The sequence below is a fragment of the Choloepus didactylus genome, chromosome 6 (assembly GCF_015220235.1).
Source record: "Choloepus didactylus isolate mChoDid1 chromosome 6, mChoDid1.pri, whole genome shotgun sequence".
Lineage (NCBI taxonomy): Eukaryota > Metazoa > Chordata > Mammalia > Pilosa > Megalonychidae > Choloepus > Choloepus didactylus.
Window position 1 is genome coordinate 134,389,050 of NC_051312.1, and position 23,971 is coordinate 134,413,020.

Below are 23,971 nucleotides of genomic sequence, written 5' to 3' on the forward strand. Positions count from 1 at the left end.
AAGCTGAAATAGTTTCTCATTGATATTGGACTTCAAATTAAATTTAGGCAATGCAAAAACGTATTAATACAATTATTTTGAGTGAACATTAAATATTCTTATTAATTTAAGTTAGAAACTTGCCATTGACTGTTTTTTTCATATCTATATACTCTTCCCACCCCTTTTAGATTGTCCCTAGGGAAGGAAGAGAATGGGTACTTAGAGGGATTTAACCTTTTCTAAAATATTTTTGTTTAAAGAGGAAGGAAGGGAAAATATTTGAAGTGTATCTTACAAAACGTTAACATTTTTTCATTTTACGTGACAGGTGTATGTATGGTGTATATACTTTTCTATACTGTTTTAAATTTTTCAGAATTTAAAAAAAAAAAAGGGCAAAGGCCCTCGTAGATGATTTACCCCTGTCCCCCATAAAATACAATGTCCACTAGCATATGAGAAAATACTCAATCTCACTCATGATTTTTAAAATGCAAATTAAAACAATGATAAATATTTCCCACTTTGATGAGCCAAAGATTCAGAATTTCAATATAGATGAAGATGGAGGGAGATGGGCTCTCTCTTACATTAATGATGAGTATTTAAGTTATTAATAAATCATTTGTGGGGAGCAATTAAGCAATAGCTATCCAGATTTTCAAATCACATGCCCTTCCATCCAGCAAGCCACTTTTAGGAAGTTATCATATAGGTAGTCCCACATCATAAAAATGTATAAGGATGTTCATAGCAACAAAAAAACTGGAAGCAACCTAAATACTCCTTAATAGGGGAATCTGGAAAGTTGTCTAAGGTAAATTAAGTAAAAAAGCCAATTATAACTATGCATCTAGTATGATCATGATTCTCTTTGGATCCTTGTATATTACGTAGGTTATAGTGGTTGCTTCTGAGGCGTGGGGCCTGGAGTTAAATGGGTAATTTTTACTTTACTTTTCTGACTATTTCACTTTTTTTCACAAATTGCCTTTTTTTTTTATTGTTTTTTATTGTGGTAACGTATATATAACAAAATCTGCCATTTTAACCATTCTGTTTCACTTTATTACCATGGGTATTGTATTACTTTTCTAATTAAAAAAAAAAAAAAACTAGTGAATTCAAATATATTCAGTTTTAAAAAGAACAGATGGTTCATAATTAAAAGGAAAAATGTTAACATTTTCCTGGGTTCTACTCTCAGCCTTTTCCCTTCTCGCTCCCTTGGCTTGTCCAGCCGTTCCCATGTTCTCATATTATATACTCATGAGTCACAGGTCTTTGTTTCAAACCCCAGTTCTACCCTGTCATCCCTCATTACTCAAGTTTAAAAAGTCCAGTAAATCTTAACATCCTTCCTGTCCATCATCATTCACATCCAGTTGGTCATTACCATTGATTCTGCCCCATAAGTATCCGTCACATCCTTCTCTCCCCTCTCTCTCTCTCTCTCTCTCTCTCTCTTCTCTTGCTCCCCTTCCTCACACCTGACCCTTGTTATTCTCTCACCTATAATATTAAAAAGCCATCTCCTCCTTGTAGTGTATCCTCAGTGTTACCAGAGATACCTCAAAAGCTTACTGTTGACCACTGATGGTGGAATAAAATCTTCAGTCCTTAAATGTTTGTTATTAGTAAATTTTACTGGGCAGCTATAATGTGCCTGCCACCATCTTAAACACTCCAGGATACAATCACTGAGTAGAAGCAGACTCAGCCCTGCTCTCCTGAGGTTTCCATTCTGTGGCTCCCTTAACTGAGAAGGTCCTGTTTAATCTGAGTAGCTCATCTGGTCAGAGTCAGCTCTCACCATTTGCTTAACCCTCCTTATTCTGTGCCACACTACACTATGTTCTGTTCCAGATCCAACAGTGTGTCTTCAGTTGTGGTCTATGGATGTGAATCAGAATCTCTGGGCTTGGAGCTTAGTAATTTACATTTTAAACATGTGCTCCAAGTAATTCTTACTACTTATATTGCATGTGCTTTCCAGTTTGTGCAATCTCTCTACTAGGAATGGCCTATTTCCCTCCATCTTCTCCCTCTTACTCCCCAAGTCCCCTTATTTGCTTGACAAATTCCTATAAATCCTTCAAGGCCCTGCTCAACGTTACATCTTCTCTTTAGCCTCTTTTGACTATTTTCCCCTGTACCTACCATCTTATCACTTAGGATGCTTTTGGTCTCAGGTTATAGAAAACTCAACTCACAGTGATTTAAACTGTAAGGTAATTTATCTCCCTGTACAACAGAAAGTGCAGAGATAGGACAGGCATCACGATTGGTTGATAGAGGAGTTTGCAGTGTCACTGAAGGCCTAGATACTTTCTTTCTTTCCACTTTGCTGTCCATGGTGATGCTTCATCCAACAGCAATGGCTATAGCAGTTCCCAGGGTCACATTCTGACATGGCAATGTTCAGAGGAACAAAAGAGCCTGATTCTTCCTTTGTCTCTTTGTTAGGAACAATGGATGTCTCACATCTCATGGACCAGAATTTGGTACCTTGTCCATTCCTCAACTAATGCCCTGCAAGGGGACTGGGATTCCCATGATTGGCTTAGACTCATCATGCGGAGTGGAATGAGTGTTGGGGGGTAGCAACAATGACCACTATGTTCCCCATTCCAAAACCTGTAATTCTCCATCTCCAGTGCTACCACCTTGTTCTTGCCCTCATGGAGCTTATATTCTAGTGGTGGATATAGACAGAGAAGTTCTGTGAAGAAGATAAATTGGGGTAATAAAATAGAGAGTGACCGAAAGGTGGGTAGTTGATGGTGGGAGAGACTGTTTTAGAAAAAGCGCCCAGGAAAGGAGTCTTGGGGAAGCGACGTTTGAGCTGAGGCTCTAGTGATGATGGGAGAGAGCCAGCCATGCAAAGACCTAGAGCAAAAGTCCTCAACACAGAGAAAACAGCAGATGAAAAAACCCCAAAGTGGGAATACCTTTGGCGAGTTTATTGTCTGTTTCCTAAACTAAATAAAAGCCCAGTGAATACAGGTACCTTGTTAACCAATCTGTTCCCAAGACCCTTCATGACACAGTGGAGAGACAGAAAGATTGCCTGGAGTATAGTAGGTGCTCAATAAGTGTTTGTTGAATGAATAAACAAAATCCCGCCAACAGAATAGGTTACTCCCTCCTTTCCCACAGTACTTCATACTATACCTCTGTTTGGATATTTTCCACATTGTACCTGTTTGTGTATATATCTGCCTCCCTCTGCTGGGAGCTCCTTGAGATCAGGGACCATGCATAATTCATCTTATCTCATTATCAGCCCACTACCTAATCTCCTTATAAGCCCTCCGGTGAATGTAGGATTGAGTTAAATACTCAGCCTAAATATGAAAATGAGCTTTCCATGAAAATATACTTGAATATTTGGTATATTTTTCAATGTCTGTTTCTACTTAAGAGTCCACAGCATTTGAAAACCCCCAGGGCAAACTGTTTGGTTTGCCATCACCTTATGTAGTTTAAGCCCTTAATATTGTATATTTGTATTACATATTACACACTTAAGTTCTGAGTTCTTACTGGACCACTGGTTGTGTTCATAAAAATGTTGCTTATCTGGAGACTTGACTTTCTGCTTGCCATTGAAACCAAATCATCTCTAAATAAAATAGGAATCAGGCATCTAATAATAACTCTTCCCCTCTTCTAAAAAAAAGTAAACAGGAAGTCAAAGAATTTTTAAAATATGGAAAAGCAAACCACCACCACAACATGAAAAGGTGAAGTAACCATTATTAACATTTAAACATGGATATCTTTTCAGACATAACACATGGTGTCCAAATTACACAGAGATTACATCTCTACATACGCTTCATTAGACAAATTGTATGTCCATTGGAATGGCATGTGTAATACAGACACAATTACGTCCATGATATATATAATTTGTCCCCAACAAACACCATCATTTTTTCTATATCTATCCATGATTCCAGAACAATATTTGTAAATGAAATGTTTAACAAAATATAAAGAACATTAGCTGTTTGCTAGTGTCAAAAAGAGATATGGCAGTTGTTACTAGCCCCTATGAAGAAAGAAGCCAGTCATTTTGGAAAATCTTTCACTGTCTATCCCAGCAGACTTATATAAATCTTATTTTTATAAAATAAAAAAAAAAAAGTGCTCATTAATAGCCTGAGACAAATGCATTAAACAAAGCAGCTGTCAAGTGTCTTACCCTATACCTTAATGATCTCGCTGGAACAACACAAGAGGTAAACTAGCATTCCCTTTAAATGTCAGTGAGTATGAGCTTGCAGAACCAAGTACTCCCTTACCCAATACAAAAATGGGATCTTATTTGGAGTCACAGCCCAAGGTTCACATCTTGTCACACTAGCCATGTGACCTTGGGCATATTATTTAAATTCGCTGAGCCTAGATTTACCCCCCTTAAAATGCAGCTAGGAAGCCCTGCCTCCTGTGGTCATCGTGAGCATGAAAGCAAATAATGCATGTGGCATTTCTGTGGACATAGAGCACATAGAAAACAGTCCACAGTTTGGTGGCTTGCTTTTTTTCACTTAGTCTATCACTAACATTTTGCATATCACAAGCCTTTATCCACTTCATTTTCATAGCTGCCTGGTGCTTATTTCTGCCTAGTATTTCTGATAACTTGTCCTTGAGCAGCCTCGGGCAGTCATTCTCTAGCCTAGCCATTCCTTTACTCTCATTTTCCTGCTGGTGGCACTCCTCACCACCCCTGTACTTTTGATCCTACAGGTGTTAATGGTTTGCGGATGCTGGGGATTCTCCACGATGCAGTTGTGTTCCTGATTGAGCAGCTCTCTGGTGCCAAGCACTGTAGGAATTACAAATTCCGTTTCCACAAGCCAGAGGAAGCCAATGAACCTCCCCTTAACCCTCATGGCTCAGCCAGGGCTGAAGTCCACTTGAGGCAAGTTCCATTCATTTTTGTGAGCAGCTTTGGGTCCTGATTTTATTATCTTATGATGGGATTCTTTTCACATGTAACCTCTGATATTTCCAGTGTTAACATTGCCCTCCGCTGCTTCTATCAAATTTCTCTAAATATGTCTTAATCTTTTGGCTCCAGGAAGTCAGCATTTGACATGTTTAACTTCCTGGCTTCTAAACATCGACAGCCTCCTGAATACAACCCCAATGATGAGGAAGAGGAGGAGGTACAGCTGAAGTCAGCTCGGTGAGTCTTGAGTGGAGGGGGTCACTAGAATACTCTTTGCTTCCTTCTACTCCAGCTGTTCAGGGCAATATGTAGGTTTGCTTGGATCACAGTTTTCTGGATAATATTGAAGAAGAGTGAGGTACAGTTGTTGTTTGTTGTTTTCTTTTTTCTTTTTTTTAGGTAAGAGTCACATAAAAGGAAACATTTTAAAATGAAAAATTCAGTGGCATTTACTACATTTAAAATGTTGTACAATTACCACCTCTATCTAGTTTCAAAACATTTTCATCACCCTAAAAGAAAATCCCACACTCAATAAACAGTTGCCCCCCTTATCCCACTCCCCAGCCCCTGGCAACCACCAGTCAGTGTCTGGTCTCTGTGAATTTACCTGTTCTGGGTATCTCATGTACATGGAATCATTCAATATGCGACCTTTTGTGAGTTGCTTATTTTACTTTGTGTAATGTTTTTGAGGTTCATCCAGTTGTAGCATTTATGTATCAGTGCTTCGTTCCTTTTTATGGCTACATAATATTCCATTGTATGCATATACCGCAATTTGTTTATTCGATCATCTCTTGATGGACATTTGAGCTGTTTCCACCTTTTGGCTATTGTGAATAGTGCTGCTGTGAGCATACATGTATGTGCTTTGTTTGAGTCCCTGTTTTCAGTTCTTTGGGGTATATTCCCTGGAGTGGAATTGCCGGGTCATAGGGCAATTTCATGTTCAACTTTTTAAGGAACCACTAAACTGTCTTCCATAGCAACTGCTCCATTTTACATTCCCACCAGCAATGGACAAGGTGGATTCCAGTTTTTCTGCATCCTCACTAACACTTGTTATTTCCCTTTTTAAAAAATTATTTAGCCATCCTGGAGGATGTGAAGGGGTACCTCAATTGTGGGTTTTATTTGCATTTCTGTAATGACTAATGACATTTAGCATCTTTTCATATGCTTGCTGGCCATTTGTATATTTTCTTTGGAGATATGTTTATTTAAGCTTTATTTTCCTATTTTTAAATTGGGATGCTTGTCTTTTAGTTGGTGAACTGTAGAAGTTCTTTATATATTCTGGATATTAAATGTTTTTTTCTCATTCTGTAGTTTATCTTTTCACTTTCTTGATAATGTCCTTTGATGCACAAAAGTTTTTAATCTTGATGAAATCCAATTTATCTGTTTTTTTCTTTTGTTACTCATGCTTTTGGAATCATATCTAAGACTCCTTTGCCAAATCCTAGGTGATGAAGATTTTCTCCAATGTTTTCTTTGAAGAGTTTTATGGTTTTAGTTCTTATATTTAGGTTGTTGACCCATTTCAAGTTAATTTTTGCATATGGTATGAGGTGGCAATCCAGTTTCATCTTTTGCATGTGCATATCCAGTTATCCCAGCACCAGTTTTTCAAGAGATTGTTCTTTTCCTGTTGAATGATCTTAGCCCCTTTGTTGAAATCAGTTGGCCATAGATGTATGGCTTGTGGAAATGGAATTTGTAATTCCTACAGTGCTTTGTCTATATGTCTGTCCTTATACCAGTTGTTCTAGTTTGCTAAGTGCTGCCAGAATGCAAAACACCAGAGATGGATTGGCTTTTATAAAAGGGGGTTTATTTTGTTACACAGTTACAGTCTTAAGGTCAAAAAGTATCCAAGGTAACACATCAGTATCAGGTACCCTCACTGGAGGATGGCCAATGGTGTCCGGAAAACCTCTGTTAGCTGGGAAGGCACGTGGCTGGCATCTGCTCCAAAGTTCTGGTTTCAGAATGGCTTTCTCCCAGAATGTTCCTTTCTAGGCTGCAGTTCCTCAAAAATGTCACTCTTAATTGCACTTGGGATATTTGTCCTCTCTCAGCTTCTCCGGAGCAAGAGTCTGCTTTCAACGGCCATCTTCAAACTGTCTCTCATCTGCAGCTCCTGTGCTTTCTTCAAAGTGTCCCTCTTGGCTGTAGCAGCTTGCTCCTTCTGTCTGATCTTATATAGTGCTCCAGTAATTTAATTCAGACCCATCCAATGGGCAGGCCAACACCTCCATGGAAATTTTCCAGTCAGAGTCATCACCCACAGTTGGGTGGGGCATATCTCTATGGAAACACTTAAAGAATTACAATCTAATTAACACTGATAGGTCCATCCACACAAGATTACATCAAAGATAATGGCATTTGGGGGACATAATACATTCAAACTGGCACACCAGTACCACACTGTTTTGATTACTGTAGCCTTGTAGTAAGTTTTAAAATTGGGGAGTGTGAGTCCTCCTACTTGTTCCTCTTTTTCAATATTGTTTTGACTATTCAGGGTGAAACATAGTTTGCGTTGAAGTAGTAGTTGCTTGCTGGTAAAAAGAAATACAAGTTATAGAAGATAAATTCAAATAAATCTAAGAAATATAATTATTTTCTTTAATCATAGTATGCGCTGTCTGCTTTGGATGTCCCACCAAGGTCTTCATGGTCAGAAACAACTATGTTTATTAAAACAAGCCTAATATTATATGGAACTTGTTATGCTTGGCATTGAACAAAGAGAATGGCATAGTCATATCCTTTAGGAAATTGCAAAACAAGACTCAAAACAGATTATTTCCTGAAGAGCACACATTAATAATATGCCTTGTCTTCTTAGGAGGGCAACTAGCATGGATCTGCCAATGCCCATGCGTTTCCGGCACTTGAAAAAGACGTCTAAGGAGGCAGTTGGTGTCTACAGGTATGGCAAAAATTCTGGAAAGAATTAGAGAAAACTAATGAAGTTTTCCAAAACCAAAGTGGACCAAATGCTGGGGTGACCTCCTTCATTCAGTAAGTGAGGTTTACTGTATATTTATATCATTAATTGAACCCAATATCTTGGGATCCTGTATTTCTTTGTGTTGAACAAGGAACGTAAAACAATAAGCAACAACATAGTGCTACTTATAGTGGGCTACAGAATAGAGAATTATTTAATTCTTGGCCATTTATTAGAATAATTAATTAACTCAAATCCTGTGGGCTCAAATTCTTTTTTTTTTTCTCCAAGAGTCTTTCCCTCCTAGAGGACTAACACTCCAGGAGACTTTATTCATTATTCACTCATTCATGTAATTAACATCACTTGCAAAATCTGTGGCTGATTTGTTTTCCATCTTTATGTCCTAGATCTCCCATCCATGGCCGGGGTCTTTTCTGTAAGAGAAACATTGATGCAGGGGAGATGGTGATTGAGTATGCTGGCAATGTCATCCGCTCCATCCAGACCGACAAACGAGAGAAGTACTATGACAGCAAGGTGAGCCCCACACTTTCACTCTCCCAGTTCTTTTATTTTGCTATAGAAGGTGGCCGTCAACTGTAAATGTAATCCTTGGATCTTGGAAGAGATAGTATATTTTATAGACCAAAAAACACTGTCCTCCTCCCATTGTAACATCTCCAAAATTTGTGACGAGAAAAAGTTCAGAATCTACTGAAAAGACTAGAACCCAAAGATAATTTTTGAAGGTTTGTCTGAGTTGAACCCAGTATCAAGAGCAAATAGCTACACAATGTTTAGGTTTTCCTTTCCTGCAGAGACATTAAGGAACCTCTAGTCTAGCACCTGTAATCTAGGGACTCCTAAAATTATTTTAAAAGAGAGTTACTTAAAAGAAATCTGAAATTTACTGGAAGAAACTATTCATCAGCATCTGTAGATCAGATCAGAAAGGGGTCGGGCAAAGTTCTCAAACCTGATCTATAATAAATAACACCTTCTTCTCCTTTCTCCTGCACATATAGGGCATTGGTTGCTACATGTTCCGAATTGATGACTCAGAGGTAGTGGATGCCACCATGCATGGAAATGCTGCACGCTTCATCAATCACTCATGCGAGCCTAACTGCTACTCTCGGGTCATCAATATTGATGGGCAGAAGCACATTGTCATCTTTGCCATGCGTAAGATCTACAGAGGGGAGGAACTCACTTATGACTATAAGTTCCCCATCGAGGATGCCAGCAACAAGCTTCCCTGTAACTGTGGCGCCAAGAAATGCCGGAAGTTCCTAAACTAAAGCTGCTCTTCTCCCCCAGTGTTGGAGTACTAGGACCCAGGGCCATCCAAAGCAATGCTGAAGGCCTTTTCCTACAGCTAGGAGCTCCAGGATCGAGTGGGCACAGTTGAGGGGCGTCCGTGATGGCTGAGCTCCCTCATGTCCCATTTTCACATTATTCATGTGATCATAGACCTGGAGAGAGAGAGAGGAGGTCTTAAAGGAAAGATCCGTGATCAGCTTTCTTCCCAGGGCCCCTCTGAGTGTATGCCATTAAAAAGTGGGAAACAGGGTCCCTGGCTGACTTGCCTGGAAGGAGCCTATAGAGGGTTAGTTATGTTGGGAGATGGGCCTGAGCTCAGGACTGGTGTCAGACAGAAGTTGCCGACCTCGGCTTGGCCCTTTCCTGAGCACTGTAAGTGAGGGGTCAGACACAGCCCTAAATATAGGGTTGGTTGGGTACATGACGGTCCAGCGGCCAGCTCCATCCTGTAACTGTCTGTTGAAGAGAGACAGTCTGGTGGTTTCCCCTGGTATCCTCCCACTTGCGAGTTCACTTCTGGTTGGGAGACAGGATTCCTAGCACCTTTGGTAACAAAAGGCTGTCTTGGGGTTGTGCCAATTAATTACCAAACATTGAGCCAGTGGGCTTTAGGTGGGAGTGTTAGCCCCTTGAGCCTCATCTCAGCCAATTACCTGTCTTGACAATAGGAGCGGCTTCCCCTCTCCTCCCTCTCCCTTCTCTTCACTCCACTTTCTTCCCTTTCTGTCCTTCATCCCACTGCTTTCCCATTCTTCTTCCTGGGTGGCTGGGGAGATTGACTCCCTGCTCAAGGACACTCCTTTCGGGCATCGTATGTGCCTGCAAAAAGTTCCACGAGCCTGTAAGCACTCTGGGTGGGGAAGTGGACAGGAGCCATGGACATAACCAGACAGAATGTGGAGAAGTTGTCATAAAGCTCCACTGAGAGTTTTAAAGAAGTATATGTAGCATGATTTTTTAGAAGAGGAAAAAGATTATCTACATAGGATTTGAATCATGCAACAACCAGAGTATCACAACCAGGATGACCCCTGGACCCCATCCCTAGGACACGGTTACTTTCATTTCCCCCTTGTTAAAACAAGACATAGGAAGACTTCAGTTTTAAAAAGGTCAGTGTCCAGTTGAAGGCAGAACACTAATCAGATTTCAAGGCCCAAAACTTGGGGACTAGGCCACCCGGTGTTGAGGGAGCTGTGCCACTGGCATGAAATCCACGGATAAAGAAGTTCAATGACACTACTGCCCTGACAGCTCCTTAGGCTGTGGTCAGAACAGCATCACGTGTTTTTTTCTCTTCCTCCCCCTTCCCCAGACAGTGTCCTGAACCTGTTAAATTAAGTCATTGGATTTTACTCTGTTCTGTTTACAGTTTACTATTTAAGGTTTTATAAATGTAAATATATTTTGTATATTTTTCTATGAGAAGCACTTCATAGGGAGAAGCACTTATGACAAGGCTATTTTTTAAACTGCGGTATTATCCTAATTTAAAAGAAGATCGGTTTTTAATAATTTTTTATTTTCATAGGATGAAGTTAGAGAAAATATTCAGCTGTACACTCAAAGTCTGGTTTTTCCTGCCCAACTTTCCCCTGGAAGGTGTCCTTTTTGTTTCATGTGTAGCTTGTTTGTGCTCTGTTGACACAAAAACTGTTCCTGGGTTTGCTCTTTGACAATAAATGGAGAAGGAAGGTCACCCAACTCCACTGGGCCACTCCCCTCCTTCCTCTGTCGAAGCTCCTCGAAAGGCTATAGTAAGGGAAACAAAAGGTTATAGCAGTATCTTGATATGACACGTTCTCCTCTCCGTTCCTGCAGCTTCTCTCTCCTCTCTGGCTCCAGTTCCAGAGTGGTGGGAGGCAGTAATCTCCATTTCCCTCATCTTTCCCTCTTCAGAGTTAGCAGCCAACAAGTTGAATGGCAACTTGACACCTTTCCATCACCATCTGCCTCGTAGCCCCCTCTCCCTCTGCCCACCAAGTACTCACACCTGCAAAGAACCCATTGATCCCCTTGTGCCCTCTTTTGGGGCAGCCCGTTGAAACTGAAGCACAGTCTGACCACTCACAATAAAGCAGATTTTTCTCTGCCTCTGCCACAAGGTTTCCGAGCAGTGTAGCCCAGTATAGTGTGGGGCACCCTTTTCTCACCACAGGAAGCCCATTCCTATGGAAGTCTAGCAAAGCAATATGACTCAGCCCAGCACTCTCTGCCCCAGGACTCGTGGCTCTGCTGTGCCTTCCATCCTGGGCTCCCTTCTCTCTTGTGACCTTAAGAGCTTTGTCTGGTGGCTTTGCTGGAACATCGTCACTGTTTTCACTGTCCTGCAGGGAGCCCAGCACTGTGGCCAGGATGGCAGAGACTTCCTTGTCATGGAGAAGTGCCAGCAGGGGACTGGGGAAAAGCACTCTGCCCAGACCTCACCTCCCTTCCTCCTTTTGCCCATGAACAAGATACAGTGGCCCTCGGGCTTCCACTAGTGTCTGGTTTCCTTTATTATTGCACTGTGTGAGGTTTTTCTGGATATCCTTCTATTCCTATTTTTTTTAGAAGAAAAAAAAAACTAAGCTGCATTTGTTACTGAAATGATTAATGCACTGATGGGTCATGAATTCACATTGAGAAAGACCCAAAGGCCAGTCAGGGGGTGGGGGAAACTCAGCTGAATAGACCTAGTTACTGCCCTGCTAGGCCATGCTGTACTGTGAGCCCCCTCCTCATTCTCTTTCTACCAGTACCAAACCTTGAGGCCAGGGGAGGAAGCCACAGCTTTCCTTCTCTTGCCAGCTGCAGATGGTTTGCCTTGCCTTTTCCACCCCCAACTGTCAACCACAGAAATGAGAAATTCCTCTTACAGCTCAGCCTTGAGTCCGTTGCCAAAATTCAGCATACCTGCCAGCAACTTGGGGGTTAAGCTAAGGTTTCCCTTCGAAGGGAACGAAGGCAAAAATGGCACAGCTATCTCCAAAACACCTCTGAGTTTGTTTTTGAAAGTGACCAAGGGAATCTCCGCACAAATGTGCAGACCAAGGAATTGCAGTGGGTCATTCCCAAGGATCCCCCAAGGGGCATCCCAAATCCCTAAGGAGTAACAGCTGCAAACCTGGCCAGTTTTCAGTGAGAGCCAGCTCACTTAATAGCTTTGCTGCTAGAACCTGTTGTACAGGCTGCATTTCCTGGTGGCCAGTGAAACTATGTAACCAGAATAGCTGCATGGCGCTGACCCTTTGGCCGGAACTTGGTCCCTTGGCTCCCTCCGTTGCCACCCACCACCTCCAGCACAGCCCCTCCTATTTTTAAACCAATAACAAGAATTAAGGGGGAAGCCTTGGCAGCTATAAGTTTTCAACCAGACTCCTTTGCCGGGATCCAGTTCACCACCCTGCTTGTCTCTGTCAAATCCCCGGCCAATGCAGTGAGCACCATGCAGCTTCCTTGATTTAAAAAATAAAATAAAAATTAAAAAAAAAATTCAACAACAAAAAAAAAAAACAAAAAAATCTTTTAATGAATGTATCTTTCTAAAGGACTGACGTTCAATCATATCTGAAAATACTAAAGGTCAAAACCTTGTCAGATGTTAACTTTTAAGTTTGATTTGGGGTTTTCTTTACTAGAAATCAAGTTTTGTTTTATCTTGTTTTGTTTTGTTAAAGGAAAAGCGGGTCATTGCAAAGGGCTGGGTGTAATTTTATTTCATTTCCTTTATTTGAAAGCAATACAAGGTTATCGAGCAGATGGTTTTGTGCCGAATCATGAATACCAGTCAAGTCTCACACTCTGAAAACTTGCAACTTCTTTTGTTTGTTTTGGTTTTCAAATAAATATAAATATGATATATATAGGAACTAATATAGTAATGCACCATGTAACAAAGCCTAGTTCAGTCCATGGCTTTTAATTCTCTTAACACTATAGATAAGGATTGTGTTGCAGTTGCTAGTAGAGTCAGGAAAATGTCAATCTGGCTTTCCTCTGATTCCTGCGGATGACCCAAACCACAAAGGGGTGGCCAGACCATCCGTTCCTGGGATCAGACAGAAACGCAGAAATGGTGTCACCTGGATTTTTTCTGCTCATGAATGTTGCCAGTCAGTACCTGTACTCCTTGTTTCTCTATTTTTGGTTATGAATGTTGGGGTTACCACCTGCGTTTAGGGGAAAATTGTGTTCTGTGCTTTCCTGGTATCTTGCTCCGAGGTACTCTAGTTCTGTCCTTCAACCAAGAAAATAGACTTGTGGTGTTTCTTTTATTGAACTTTTAACAGTCTCTTTAGTAAATACAGGTAGTTGAATAATTGTTTCAAGAGCTCAACAGATGACAAGCTTCTTTTCTAGAAATAAGACATTTCTTGACAACTTTATCATGTATAACAGATCTTTTGTTTTTTTTTTTTTCCTTGTGTTCTTCCAAGCTTCTGGTTAGAGAAAAAGAAAAAAGAAAAAAAAAATAAGGAATATGTGTCTAAAGTCCATCAGTGTTAATTCCCTGTGACAGGGATGAAGGAAAATACATTAATAGTTCAAAAAATAATAATGCTGAAAGCTCTCTACGAAAGACTGAATGTAAAAGTAAAAAGTGTACATAGTTGTAAAAAAAAAAAAAGGAGTTTTTAAACATGTTTATTTTCTATGCACTTTTTTTTATTTAAGTGATAGTTTAATTAATAAACATGTCAAGTTTATTGCTGCAGATGGTTGAGCTTTCTTTTGGCCATGGCTAAGGGAGAGACTTGGGGGAGGGGGACAGCTTATGACCCAATTACCAAGTACCTTCTGCAGTCCTTTATTTTAAAGTGGAACCACTAAATCATACTCCACATTCTTCCTTTAGGCCCCACTCCACACTGGCTCTCTTAACCATATTTTCCCTGTATCCATCAGTAATCTATATTCAGGACCTAATTAATTTTGGATGTGAGGAAGGGCTCAAGAGGACACAGGAATAGTTCCTTTACCTCCTATATCTCCTCCCTCTCACTATCAGAGGTCAGGTAGTGGCTAAGAAATTACTAAGGAGCCACTGTTTGACCTCCAATAGTTAAAGGAGGTGAATATTTATTATATTCACCCAATCTGTGATTATAATAAAATGAAAGCATTGCAGTGAGAAGCAGGAGAGTGAGTGCCTTCTCTTTATTCCACTCTACCTTAAGGCCAAAATTGGACTTTTGTTTACTCTGTATTTCTCCTAGGACTGGAATGAGTTACAGTTGAGAAATATTTGTAAATATTCTCCAGACCAGGGTCACTAACCCCAGGCAGAAGGGGTTGAGCTTGTACTATAGCCAAAACACTCCTCTTTGTGGGGGATAGTCCTCAAACAGAACTTACTTCTCTGTCAGCTGTGGATGTCAGTCCCCATCCCTTCTTCCTGCCTCTTCTCTCGGATTTTGGAGTTGAGCACCATGGGAACTCCAAATGATCAGGCCGTGTTGCAGGCCATCTTCAACCCTGATACCCCATTTGGAGACGTTGCTGGGTTGGACCTGGGAGAGGAGGCAGTGGAGGAGGAAGTAGAAGGTGAGCATTTGACCTTGGAGTGCAGAGTTCAACATAGGTTGGCTCATAGGCCTCCCCAGGGTGGCAGAGGGAGGTGGTCTTAGAAGGCCCCTGGGTCCACGACCCTTGGATTATGATTGAGATGGAAATCAGAGAGGCTGGGTGATGGCTAGTGCACAGATGGGGGTTTGACCAGAGTCACTGCTGAGAAGAGAGTCAGGGCTTGTCTCTCAGTCCTTCAACCCTTACAACTCTGAACTTACCTCATGGCAAATTCATCCCATGATCCAAGGTTACCTTTGTGGGTGTGTTGGGGGAGGTGGGGATGTTAAACTCTCAACATCTTTGTCATAACAGAGAATATTGCCCCACAGGAATGGAAGACAGAAACAGGGCAGGGGTGGCTCAGCTCAGTGGCTTCCAACAAACAGAACTAGCATTTGTTAAGGCACTATTATAAGCCAAGCAGAGCTAACTTTCCCACAGTCCCGAATGGAGGAATTTTTTATGTCTTTTGCTTCTAGAGAGATGAAGCCCAAGTCACCATTGGGACTTACTGAGACTTCATCCTGAAAAGCTGAGGGACACATCAGGAGTGGTTTTCACGACTTTGATATGTCATGGTGGCCTTTGCAGAGGGGCAGTGCCATAGAGCAAAATAAGGATAAGCTAAGGAGCCAGAAAGACCTGGATTCAAATCCAAGCTCTGCAACTTCTGGGTTACCCAATCTATGGAACAGGGACACTAATATCCATCTCACTGAATTGTGGAAACATAAAACTAAATAATGCCCTTTCTGGCCCTTCTTTAAAAGTTTAGATTTATCAATAAATATTTATTGAGTCCCTACCATATGTTACCACAGTAGCTGCTGGGGATAGAGTGACGTGTAGTACAAACCCCCTGTCCTTAAGGTGTAAGAGCTCACTGACAATTGGCAGCCCAAATCATATGTACAGACTACGCAGTGGTGGCCTAAGTGTCTGAGGGACAATGCCAGTGCTAGGTGTATGCTGTCATCTGGTGGGAGTTGGGACTTGAGAAGGGGTTGGAAGGAGCCAAGCAGAGAAAGGGCAGGGCAGAGGGGGTGCAGGGGCTTTAGTGGTGGGAAGGCACATGTGTATGTTTGGGCAATGAGATGTTTCCAACTAGAACACAGAAGTGAGGAATAAGGCTGCAGAGTGGAAGGAAAGAGTGCCAGGAACACAGGCTAAGGAGCCTGGGCTACATTCTCTTGGCACATAGGCAGTGCTAGCTGCCAGCCTTTGTGACCTCAGCTCCCTCTGTCCCCAACACTAACTCCTACTGTGATTCCCCCACACCCCAGCCCAGTCAGCTGTGGCTCAGGACCCAGGTTTCCAAAGCCTGAGGTGGCTCTTGCTTCTTGGTCCAGACCTCACAGCTGTCCCCTCCTGGCTCCTTCCCTGGCCCAGACAGAGTTTTCCCTCAAGAACAGCTGGAGCAGTCCAAGGTGCTGGAGTTGCAGGGGGTGATGGCCGCAGAGGCTGGGGACCTCAGCACAGCCCTGGAGAGGTTTGGCCAAGCCATCTGCCTGCTGCCTGAGAGGGCCTCAGCCTACAACAACCGTGCCCAGGCCCGGCGAATCCAGGGAGATGTGACAGGTGAGGGGAGACATCCCTGGGTCTCTCAGAATGGCTCCCCAAGTGTACAGACCAGAATGAAGCAGCTGAGGGGCTAGGGCATGGGCGGGGTGTGACCCAGCCCTTCTGGAGCCTGTATTCTTATCTATAAAAATATGAGCTATATTTCGGGCAGGCTAAGTCTTATGGAGCTATTGTGACAGTCAGAAGAGGCTGCATTCCATTATTCATTTAACAAACATTCATTGAGTGCCTACTGTGTGACAGTGGGCTAGTGCTGAGGATACGAAAACAAAAAGACATGCTGCTGATAGCTACTATTTTCATAGCAGTTACTGTGGGCCCGGCACTGTTCTAAGCACTGTACACATAAATTGTAGTAACTTGCCTAATCTTCACAACAACCATAAGAGGTATGTACTATTCTTTATCCCCATTTTACAGATGAGGAAACAAAGTATGGAGAGGTTAAGTAACTTGCCCACTATCACACAACTGAGACATAGCAGGTTCAGATTTGGCCACCCAGCACCGGGAGATGCTTAATGCCTTACGTATGGAAAGAACTGCGGGCTATGTGCCAGTCAAAATCCTCCCCACGATCTTCATGTCTCGGCGCATTAGATGGCGGGAAAATAATAGGCACAAGGAGAGCTTTAGTCTCAGCTCTGCCACTAACTGGCTGTGCAGCCCAGGGCAAGGCTCCCCCATTCTTCCGGTCTCCATCTGAGTAACGGGAATAACAATACCTAGCTCTAGGATCAAATGGCCGCGGATGTGCAGCAGGCCGATTGTAAATGGCCAAGCAAGCCCCGTAGCTACAGTTCCGACTTCGGATCACAGTGACCCCGGGGGCCCGGCGGCTGTGGCTGCAGGTGGGCGGGGAGCGCGGGAGCCCGGCCCGCCACGCGCGCGGCGCTGACCCCCGCCCCGCCCGTCCCGCAGGCGCCCTGGAGGACCTGGAGCGCGCGGTGTCTCTGAGCGGCGGCCAGGGCCGCGTCGCCCGCCAGAGCTTCGTGCAGCGCGGGCTCCTGGCGCGGCTGCAGGGCCGGGACGACGACGCCCGCAGGGACTTCGAGCGCGCGGCGCGGCTGGGCAGCCCGTTCGCGCGGCGCCAGCTGGTGCTGCTCAACCCCTACGCCGCGCTGTGCAACCGCATGCTGGCCGACATGATGGGGCAGCTGCGCGGCCCCCGCAACGGGCGCTGAGCGCGGGGGCGCCGGGGGGGCAGCGGGCGGAGGGGCGAGGGTGGGGCGCTGTCCCTGGACGAATAAAGCGGCCCGGGCCTCCCACTGACTCTCGCCTGTTGTGCGTCCAGCGCTTGCGCCCACTCCCGGGAGTCCCCGGCCCGCGGTCCGCGAAGGGGAAGGACACTCAGGTGTGTCCTGGGCGCGAGGCCCTGCGCGCGGGGCGCGGGTGGTTGCGGGGAGCGCGCTGCGGCCCACCTGCACTTGGGGGAGGGGCCGTGTGTCGGCCATTGATTGGCGCTGCCTGGCGCAGCCCGGGCCCCTGCAGCAGACTGCGGCGCTCGTCAGACCTGAGCAGTCGTCCTGGCTGCGCTCGGGGAGGGAGCCTGGTGAGCCACCCGGGATGACGGGGGCGGGGCCGGGCCAGGGATGCTGCGGCGACCTCTGCTCGCGCCGACCTCCTCCTCGGCCCAAGCCCACCTGGACAACCAGAAGGATTGGGCAAGGGGAGTAAGGCGAGAGGCGGAAGGAGAGATGGGGCTGGAGAGAGGCCGGACTCGGGAGAAAGGGGGACCCTTTGGAGGCGGGGCCCGCGTACACCGTGTACGTGTGTGTGTGTGTGTGTGTGTGTGTGTGTCTGTGTGTGTCTGTGTGTGTCTGTGTGTGTCTGTGTCTGTGTATCTGTGTCTGGGCCTGGTGCGGGCTGCACGGCTGCTTGTTGCTTTTGTGTATCTGTGGGTTTGCCCCTGACTGTCCGTCGTTTGTACCTGCAGGGTGTCCAGGTGGGCGCAGGGTGGGTCTTGACCTTTGGGCTCTGCTGTCGGCCACCGTTGGTCCCTGTGCTTTTGGTTTCGCTCATGGCTCTTCTTTTCTGGGAACTAAACTCCTGGAGAAGGAGGCCCCTAGACCTGCCTGCTCCCACCCACGCTGACACCAAGGCCACCCCCTTCTCTCAGCAGCCTGAGGCAGGGGCCACCATGGCGCAGCCTCCAGGCCCAGCTACCCTCCCGCACACACTGCTGTTCCTTCTGGCCTTTCTGAGCTCAGGTACACCCCTGTTCATCCCTTGGCCAAGCTCTTCTGGGGTCCCAGAGCCACCTCTCTCTCTGCCCACATCTCTGGTCTGGGTACTCATTTCAGGCCCCAGGCTCCCCTTACCTACTTACCCAAGGCCCTGCTACCCCTCTGAAACTGGACCTCACCCCTGGGGGGTAGGGGGGTTGTCACAAAACAGTCCCAGGCCTTCGCAGGGGCCCCCTGCTGTGTTCTAGGTTGGGGAGAGCTGGCACCACAAATTGACATTGATGGTCAGACCTGGGCTGAGAAGGCACTTCGGGAGAATGAGCGCCACGCCTTCACCTGCCGGGTGGCTGGGGGGCCTGGCACCCCTCGGCTGGCCTGGTACCTGGATGGACAGCTGCAGGAGGCCAGCACCTCCAGACTGCTGAGCGTGGGTGGGGAGGCCTTCTCCGGAGGCACCAGTACCTTCACTGTCACTGCCCAGCGGGCCCAGCATGAGCTCAACTGCTCCCTGCAGGACCCAGGCAGTGGCCGGCCAGCCAGCGCCTCCGTCATCCTCAACGTGCAATGTGAGTGCTCAGAGGTGGGCAGGGAGAGAGGTTCTCTGCCCAGAGACCCCCAGCAGCCAGTGGGCTAGTGGTCTGGCAGGGCATTTCACAAACACTTACTGAGCACATACCACATGCCAGGCACTTTCTAAGCATTTTGCAAATATTAACTCAGTCCACACAATACTCCTGTCAGGGAATTACTAATGTTATCCCCATTTTACAAATGAGAAAACTGAGGCACAAGGAGGTTAGGCAATCTGCCTAAGGTCATATAGCTGGTAAGTAGCTGAGCCAGGATTCAAATCTGGCTCTGGTGTTTGTGCTCTTGATGACTGTGAAATGCTGCCTCTGGCAGACCCAGCCATCCTGCTCCCCAGCATCCACTCTGAAGAGAGGTCTAGGCCCCCAGTTTCCTTCTGAGTTTGGGGAGAAAGGACAAGCAATACAGAGGGACTGTGCTGACAGCACATTGGCCTCTGCTTTGCACCAGTTAAGCCGGAGATTGCTCAGGTCGGAGCCAAGTACCAGGAAGCACAGGCCCCAGGCCTCTTGGTTGTCCTTTTTGCCCTGGTGCGTGCCAACCCACCTGCCAACGTTACCTGGATAGACCAGGATGGGCCAGTGACTGTCAACACCTCCGACTTCCTGGTGCTGGATGCCCAGAACTACCCGTGGCTCACCAACCACACCGTGCAGCTCCAGCTCCGCAGCCTGGCACACAACCTCTCAGTGGTGGCCACCAACGATGTGGGTGTCACCAGTGCCTCCCTTCCAGCCCCAGGTAAGCGCTGCCAGCACCTGGCACATCAAAGCCTCAGGTGGGCACAGGGGACATGGTACAGGAATAGAAGGATTTTTTGCCTCTGCTTGGGTCTTGTAGATGAGCTCTCCACAGCTGCCTTGGGCAAGGAGAACAGAGTGGTGACTGTGGCATCTCTGGGTGGGGGACACTGCCCCCTTGGGACCTAACCAAGGGATGACCTGCAGGGCTCCTGGCCACCCAGGTGGAAGTGCCACTGCTGGGCATCGTTGTGGCTGGAGGACTTGCCCTGGGCACCCTGGTGGGGTTCAGCACCTTGGTGGCCTGCCTGGTCTGCAGGAAAGAGAGGAAGAACAAAGGTAAGGCCAGAGGGACTGGGGGGCAGGGGGTAGCTGAGTGAATGGGGAGGAGGGAGCAGCCAGGGCAGCAAGTGGGGCTGAGGGGAATCAGACATGGGTAAGACAGCATGCATCATGCATTGCATTGCAGGTGGCAGCAGCAGGCAGTGGGAACCCAGGTTCTGGTCCAAGCTCAATGGGGCTGGGCATTTCAGAGAACCTTGCCTGAGGGTTCTGGGTCTGAAGGGGCCCAGGGGCAGAGCCCCGAGTGGGTGGGCGCACTGAGAACCAGTGGTATGGTTTCTTTCTCCATAGGCCCTTCCCGGCGCCCATCTCTGATCTCCAGGTAACTCCCCCTAGGACTGGGGAATGGGCAGGACTGAGATATAGGATGGGGACAGTTGGGGACCTGGTGTTTCTGGTAGGTCTGGAATATGCCCTGAAGCAGGAGCCTGTGCCTGCTGGTACCAGGGCATAGCCCCACCTTTGTCCACCCCGTAGTGACTCCAACAACCTGAAACTCAACAACGTGCGCCTGCCGCGGGAGAACATGTCCCTCCCATCCAACCTTCAGCTCAATGACCTGACCCCCGATTCCAGAGGTATATCCAGCACCTTGCTGTTTGTCCCTGCTCTAACTTCAGAGCTGCTTCTGAGAAAAAATGAGCCCCTGGTACTTAGGAGGGGTTAGGCCCCTATCAGGCATGCTCTTCATCCTAGGCACCACCCCATTTGTCCCCCAACAGGGAGACCAGCCGACCGGCCGATGGCTCGGAACAGCAGCCGGCCAGAGCTTCTGGACCCGGAGCCCGGCGGCCTCCTCACCAGCAGAGGTACTTCCTCCTCTGCTCCCCAGCCCTTATGCTTGTGCCAAAGGCCTCTGAGTCCCCACGGGCAGAAAGGGGTCTCCTGATTTCCAAGGAAAGAGCATTACTGAGACTCCTGGGCATTTCTGACCCCACAGGCTTCATCCGTCTCCCAATGCTAGGCTACATCTATCGAGTATCCAGCGTGAGCAGCGATGAGATCTGGCTGTGAGCTGAGGGCAAGATGGGGGCGTGCCCTCTTGGCCCCTGGTTACTCTCTCCTTCTCCAAGGCATCCTCTCCCTGGCCTCACTGCCAGTGTGAAGAGGCCATGCCACTGCCACTTCTGCTTGCCCTCCTGTTTGGGGTGTCCTCTGTGTCATCTACATGATGAGTGTCACCGGGACCTGTCGCCCAGAGGCACAGGTATCCTTGGCAAGGCTGCCAGCTGGACTTCCACCCATCACTCTAACTTAGGTTGGCCTCGGGGACCTGCATGTGATAACCCTGGTGTGTTCAAATGCCACCCAGCATCTCAGTGTGGCATGGCCTGGTTCACTTGGGCCTGCTGTCTGCCCCAGGCCAGTACCCTCAGCACCTGGTAGAGTAGGCATGGGGCATGCCTGGATGAGGAACAGGGAGGGCCCTGCATGTCTTGATTTCCTTCCCGTGCTATGCAGCTTTATTCCCTCAGGGAAAGTTTAGGACCCTGCTAGCTGTAGAGAACCAAACTGCCCTTTGCACAGGAACCAGTCCCTGGCCCAGGGGCACTGGCCAAGCACAAACTAGTCCCTTTTGCTGCATACCTCCCTGCCCTTCTCTGCCCCTGCTTCCTCCTGGGCATCATAGATAGACTTGGGACCTCCTCCACCTTCCTACTAGCACTAGAATTCCCCATTGGCCTGGCCCCTGGAGGTGCCAGTGCCTGGTGTCTGCACAAGTTGGGAAGGAAAAGGAGGTGAGGAGACCCAGGAGAGCATGTAGCTGTGCATCATTTTCTTAGCATAAGCACTTTAAGCTCAAAGGGGTGAGTAAGGGTCCCAGGGTCCCCTCTGTGTCCTCCCCTGACACTGGCCTTCCTAGGATTCACTGTGAGTGCCCTGAGGCCTCAGGGTTGACCATTTCCCTCCCAACATGTCTTCCCCACTCCCACCCTCCATGGGATCCTGGCCCTGAGCACCCCTAGCTGCCCCATCAGCAGGAAACACTGCTCCTGCTCCATCCTCTGCTTTGTAGAGGACGGTCACAGTGGGCACAGAATCTGACAGTGCCGGAAGCTTTAGGGCTACACAGAGAAAAAGGGAAACCACATACCCCAAAGTGACCTAAGAAAAGTTTAAAAAGCAAAATGGATATGATTACAAATTAATATAGTGCAGAGTTTATTTTTCCCTTGATATCTTGTTCTGTAATTTTTCTCATACTACTGCTTAGGACAGTGCCGAGCACGCAGTAAATTCAATAAACTTGACTGAGTGAATTCACGTCTCTGCTTTATTACTTCAAATACGTTTTTTAAGTGAAATCTTTCAATCACCCAGTAGGAAAAAATAGCAAACAGCTATCTACCCATTACCCAACTTCACTGAATCTTAACATTTTACCATATTTGTTTCCAATCTTTTATTTTAAGAAGCAATTAACAATATTTCTTTCTTTAGCTGGTTCCAGTGACAAGGCTGGTGTCTTCCACATCAGGAATGCCCAGTGGGGCTCATGGCTTTACCAGCATCGGATTCTCACTTGGTGGATGTTTCTCTCACTCAGGACCATGGCTTTGTCCTGAGCAGGGGTGCAGAAAGTTCAGAGGAAGCTGTAATTTTCCCCCAAAATTTACTAGGGGACCATAAGAGGGAAAAAAAGGCTAGAAATGGGATGAGTTTCTTGAGGACAAATTTATGTCCTACTTTATTTAGCGACAGATTGGCTTCACTCGCATAGCTTTGGGGGTTTCTGGCCCATGTCCTTCCCTCATGACTGTCTGGTTCAGGATTTTCCGTTGGAGCTGCTCCCACTTCCTGAGAGGAATATAGTTCTGTCCTCTTTACTGATTTTGCACGTAAGCTCCTCCTCTGCTCCAGAACTCACCAGCTTGTCTGACTCTCATTGCCTGCTCCCTCTGGGGGGTTCTGGAGGCCCTTCCTCCAGGCTTCTCTGGCAATGAGAATGAGCTCCTCTCAGCTGCATTCTGGGTCTTACTTTAGCAAGTAAGGTCTTACTCGTGGCAAATCTCCCATCCCTACCAAATGTTATTTGCAAACTAATATCCTAGCTCTCCAAATAGGTCCCTTAGATGGGGGATTCCTTGCTCCTTTGAGTCACTAAGAATTTGATTAACATTACAGACTGTATTCCCAGAAAATGCAGATGACAGACCCCCTATTCATTCTGATCCATGCTACAACACCATGAACCTTGAAAACATTATGTTGAATGAAATAAGCCAGACACAGAAGGACAAATACTGTATGATTCCACCTATATATGAAATATCTAGAACAAGCAAATTCATAGAGTAGATTAGAGATTACCAGGGGCTATATCCTTTATGTACTTTTCTGTATGTATAATTCAAAAATTTAAAAAATGTTCTATGATACTGATTTCTGATTCACTGTATGTGACCCTTATCTCTGAAGTTTTAAGAATTTCTTCTTTATCCTAGGGTTCTGAAAATCCATGTTGGGATGTATTAATTATGGGTCTTTTTCCATTCATTATGCTTTGTACCTTGAGGGTGGGTTGGCAGAGAGCTTTCAATCTAAAAATTAATGTCCTTCAATTCCTGAAAATTCCCTTGTATTCTTATTTTTTAGATATTTATATTTTCCTTTCCACTTTTCTTGTTTCTTTCTAGAAATTCAATGGGATGTTGGGCTTCCTAAATCAAGCCTGTTTCATCTTTGTCTTTTTGTTCTACTTTCTGTTAGATTTTTCTCAACTTTATCCACTTTATTTCTGCTATCA

General features: G+C 45.9%; 3 protein-coding genes and 1 long non-coding RNA gene across 15 annotated transcripts in view; 3 read left to right on the forward strand and 1 right to left on the reverse strand.

The window, feature by feature from the left end:
• The window catches only part of KMT2A (lysine methyltransferase 2A), a 72,473-nt gene extending 59,698 nt beyond the window's left edge, over nucleotides 1–12,775 (forward strand). For all 6 annotated transcript variants that reach the window (XM_037841634.1, XM_037841636.1, XM_037841637.1 and 3 more), the window contains 5 exons: nucleotides 4,741–4,915; nucleotides 5,075–5,182; nucleotides 7,806–7,889; nucleotides 8,321–8,450; nucleotides 8,939–12,775. In XM_037841634.1, coding sequence (XP_037697562.1) covers nucleotides 4,741–4,915; nucleotides 5,075–5,182; nucleotides 7,806–7,889; nucleotides 8,321–8,450; nucleotides 8,939–9,214 — 773 coding nt within the window. In that variant the 3' untranslated portion in view covers nucleotides 9,215–12,775. The remainder of the gene's footprint in view (nucleotides 1–4,740; nucleotides 4,916–5,074; nucleotides 5,183–7,805; nucleotides 7,890–8,320; nucleotides 8,451–8,938) is intronic.
• A 700-nt stretch (nucleotides 12,776–13,475) lies between these two features.
• LOC119538580 lies at nucleotides 13,476–17,782 on the reverse strand. The gene is made up of 3 exons (XR_005217587.1): nucleotides 17,303–17,782; nucleotides 14,574–14,728; nucleotides 13,476–13,657 (listed from the first exon to the last, which is right to left on the reverse strand). It is a non-coding gene; the product is annotated as an uncharacterized LOC119538580 (long non-coding RNA).
• On the forward strand, nucleotides 14,554–17,588 carry TTC36 (tetratricopeptide repeat domain 36). The gene is made up of 3 exons (XM_037841650.1): nucleotides 14,554–14,762; nucleotides 16,176–16,364; nucleotides 17,289–17,588. Exons 1-3 carry the CDS (start codon nucleotides 14,591–14,593, stop codon nucleotides 17,549–17,551), a joined length of 624 nt encoding a protein of 207 aa, XP_037697578.1. The 5' UTR covers nucleotides 14,554–14,590; the 3' UTR covers nucleotides 17,552–17,588.
• Nucleotides 17,601–22,488, forward strand: TMEM25 (transmembrane protein 25). Of its 7 annotated transcripts, none has more exons than XM_037841644.1 (10): nucleotides 17,601–17,721; nucleotides 18,304–18,320; nucleotides 18,422–18,577; nucleotides 18,802–19,119; nucleotides 19,592–19,882; nucleotides 20,089–20,220; nucleotides 20,515–20,545; nucleotides 20,701–20,801; nucleotides 20,946–21,032; nucleotides 21,164–22,488. In XM_037841644.1, the coding sequence occupies exons 3-10, from the start codon at nucleotides 18,508–18,510 to the stop codon at nucleotides 21,235–21,237; spliced, it is 1,104 nt and encodes a 367-aa protein (XP_037697572.1). In that variant the 5' UTR covers nucleotides 17,601–17,721; nucleotides 18,304–18,320; nucleotides 18,422–18,507; the 3' UTR covers nucleotides 21,238–22,488. The 7 variants fall into 7 exon arrangements, with proteins under 7 accessions (XP_037697572.1, XP_037697574.1, XP_037697575.1 ...); XM_037841643.1 differs by lacking the exon at nucleotides 17,601–17,721 and adding an exon at nucleotides 17,918–18,036; XM_037841645.1 differs by lacking the exon at nucleotides 17,601–17,721 and adding an exon at nucleotides 18,025–18,133.
• The last annotated feature ends 1,483 nt before the right edge of the window (nucleotides 22,489–23,971 follow it).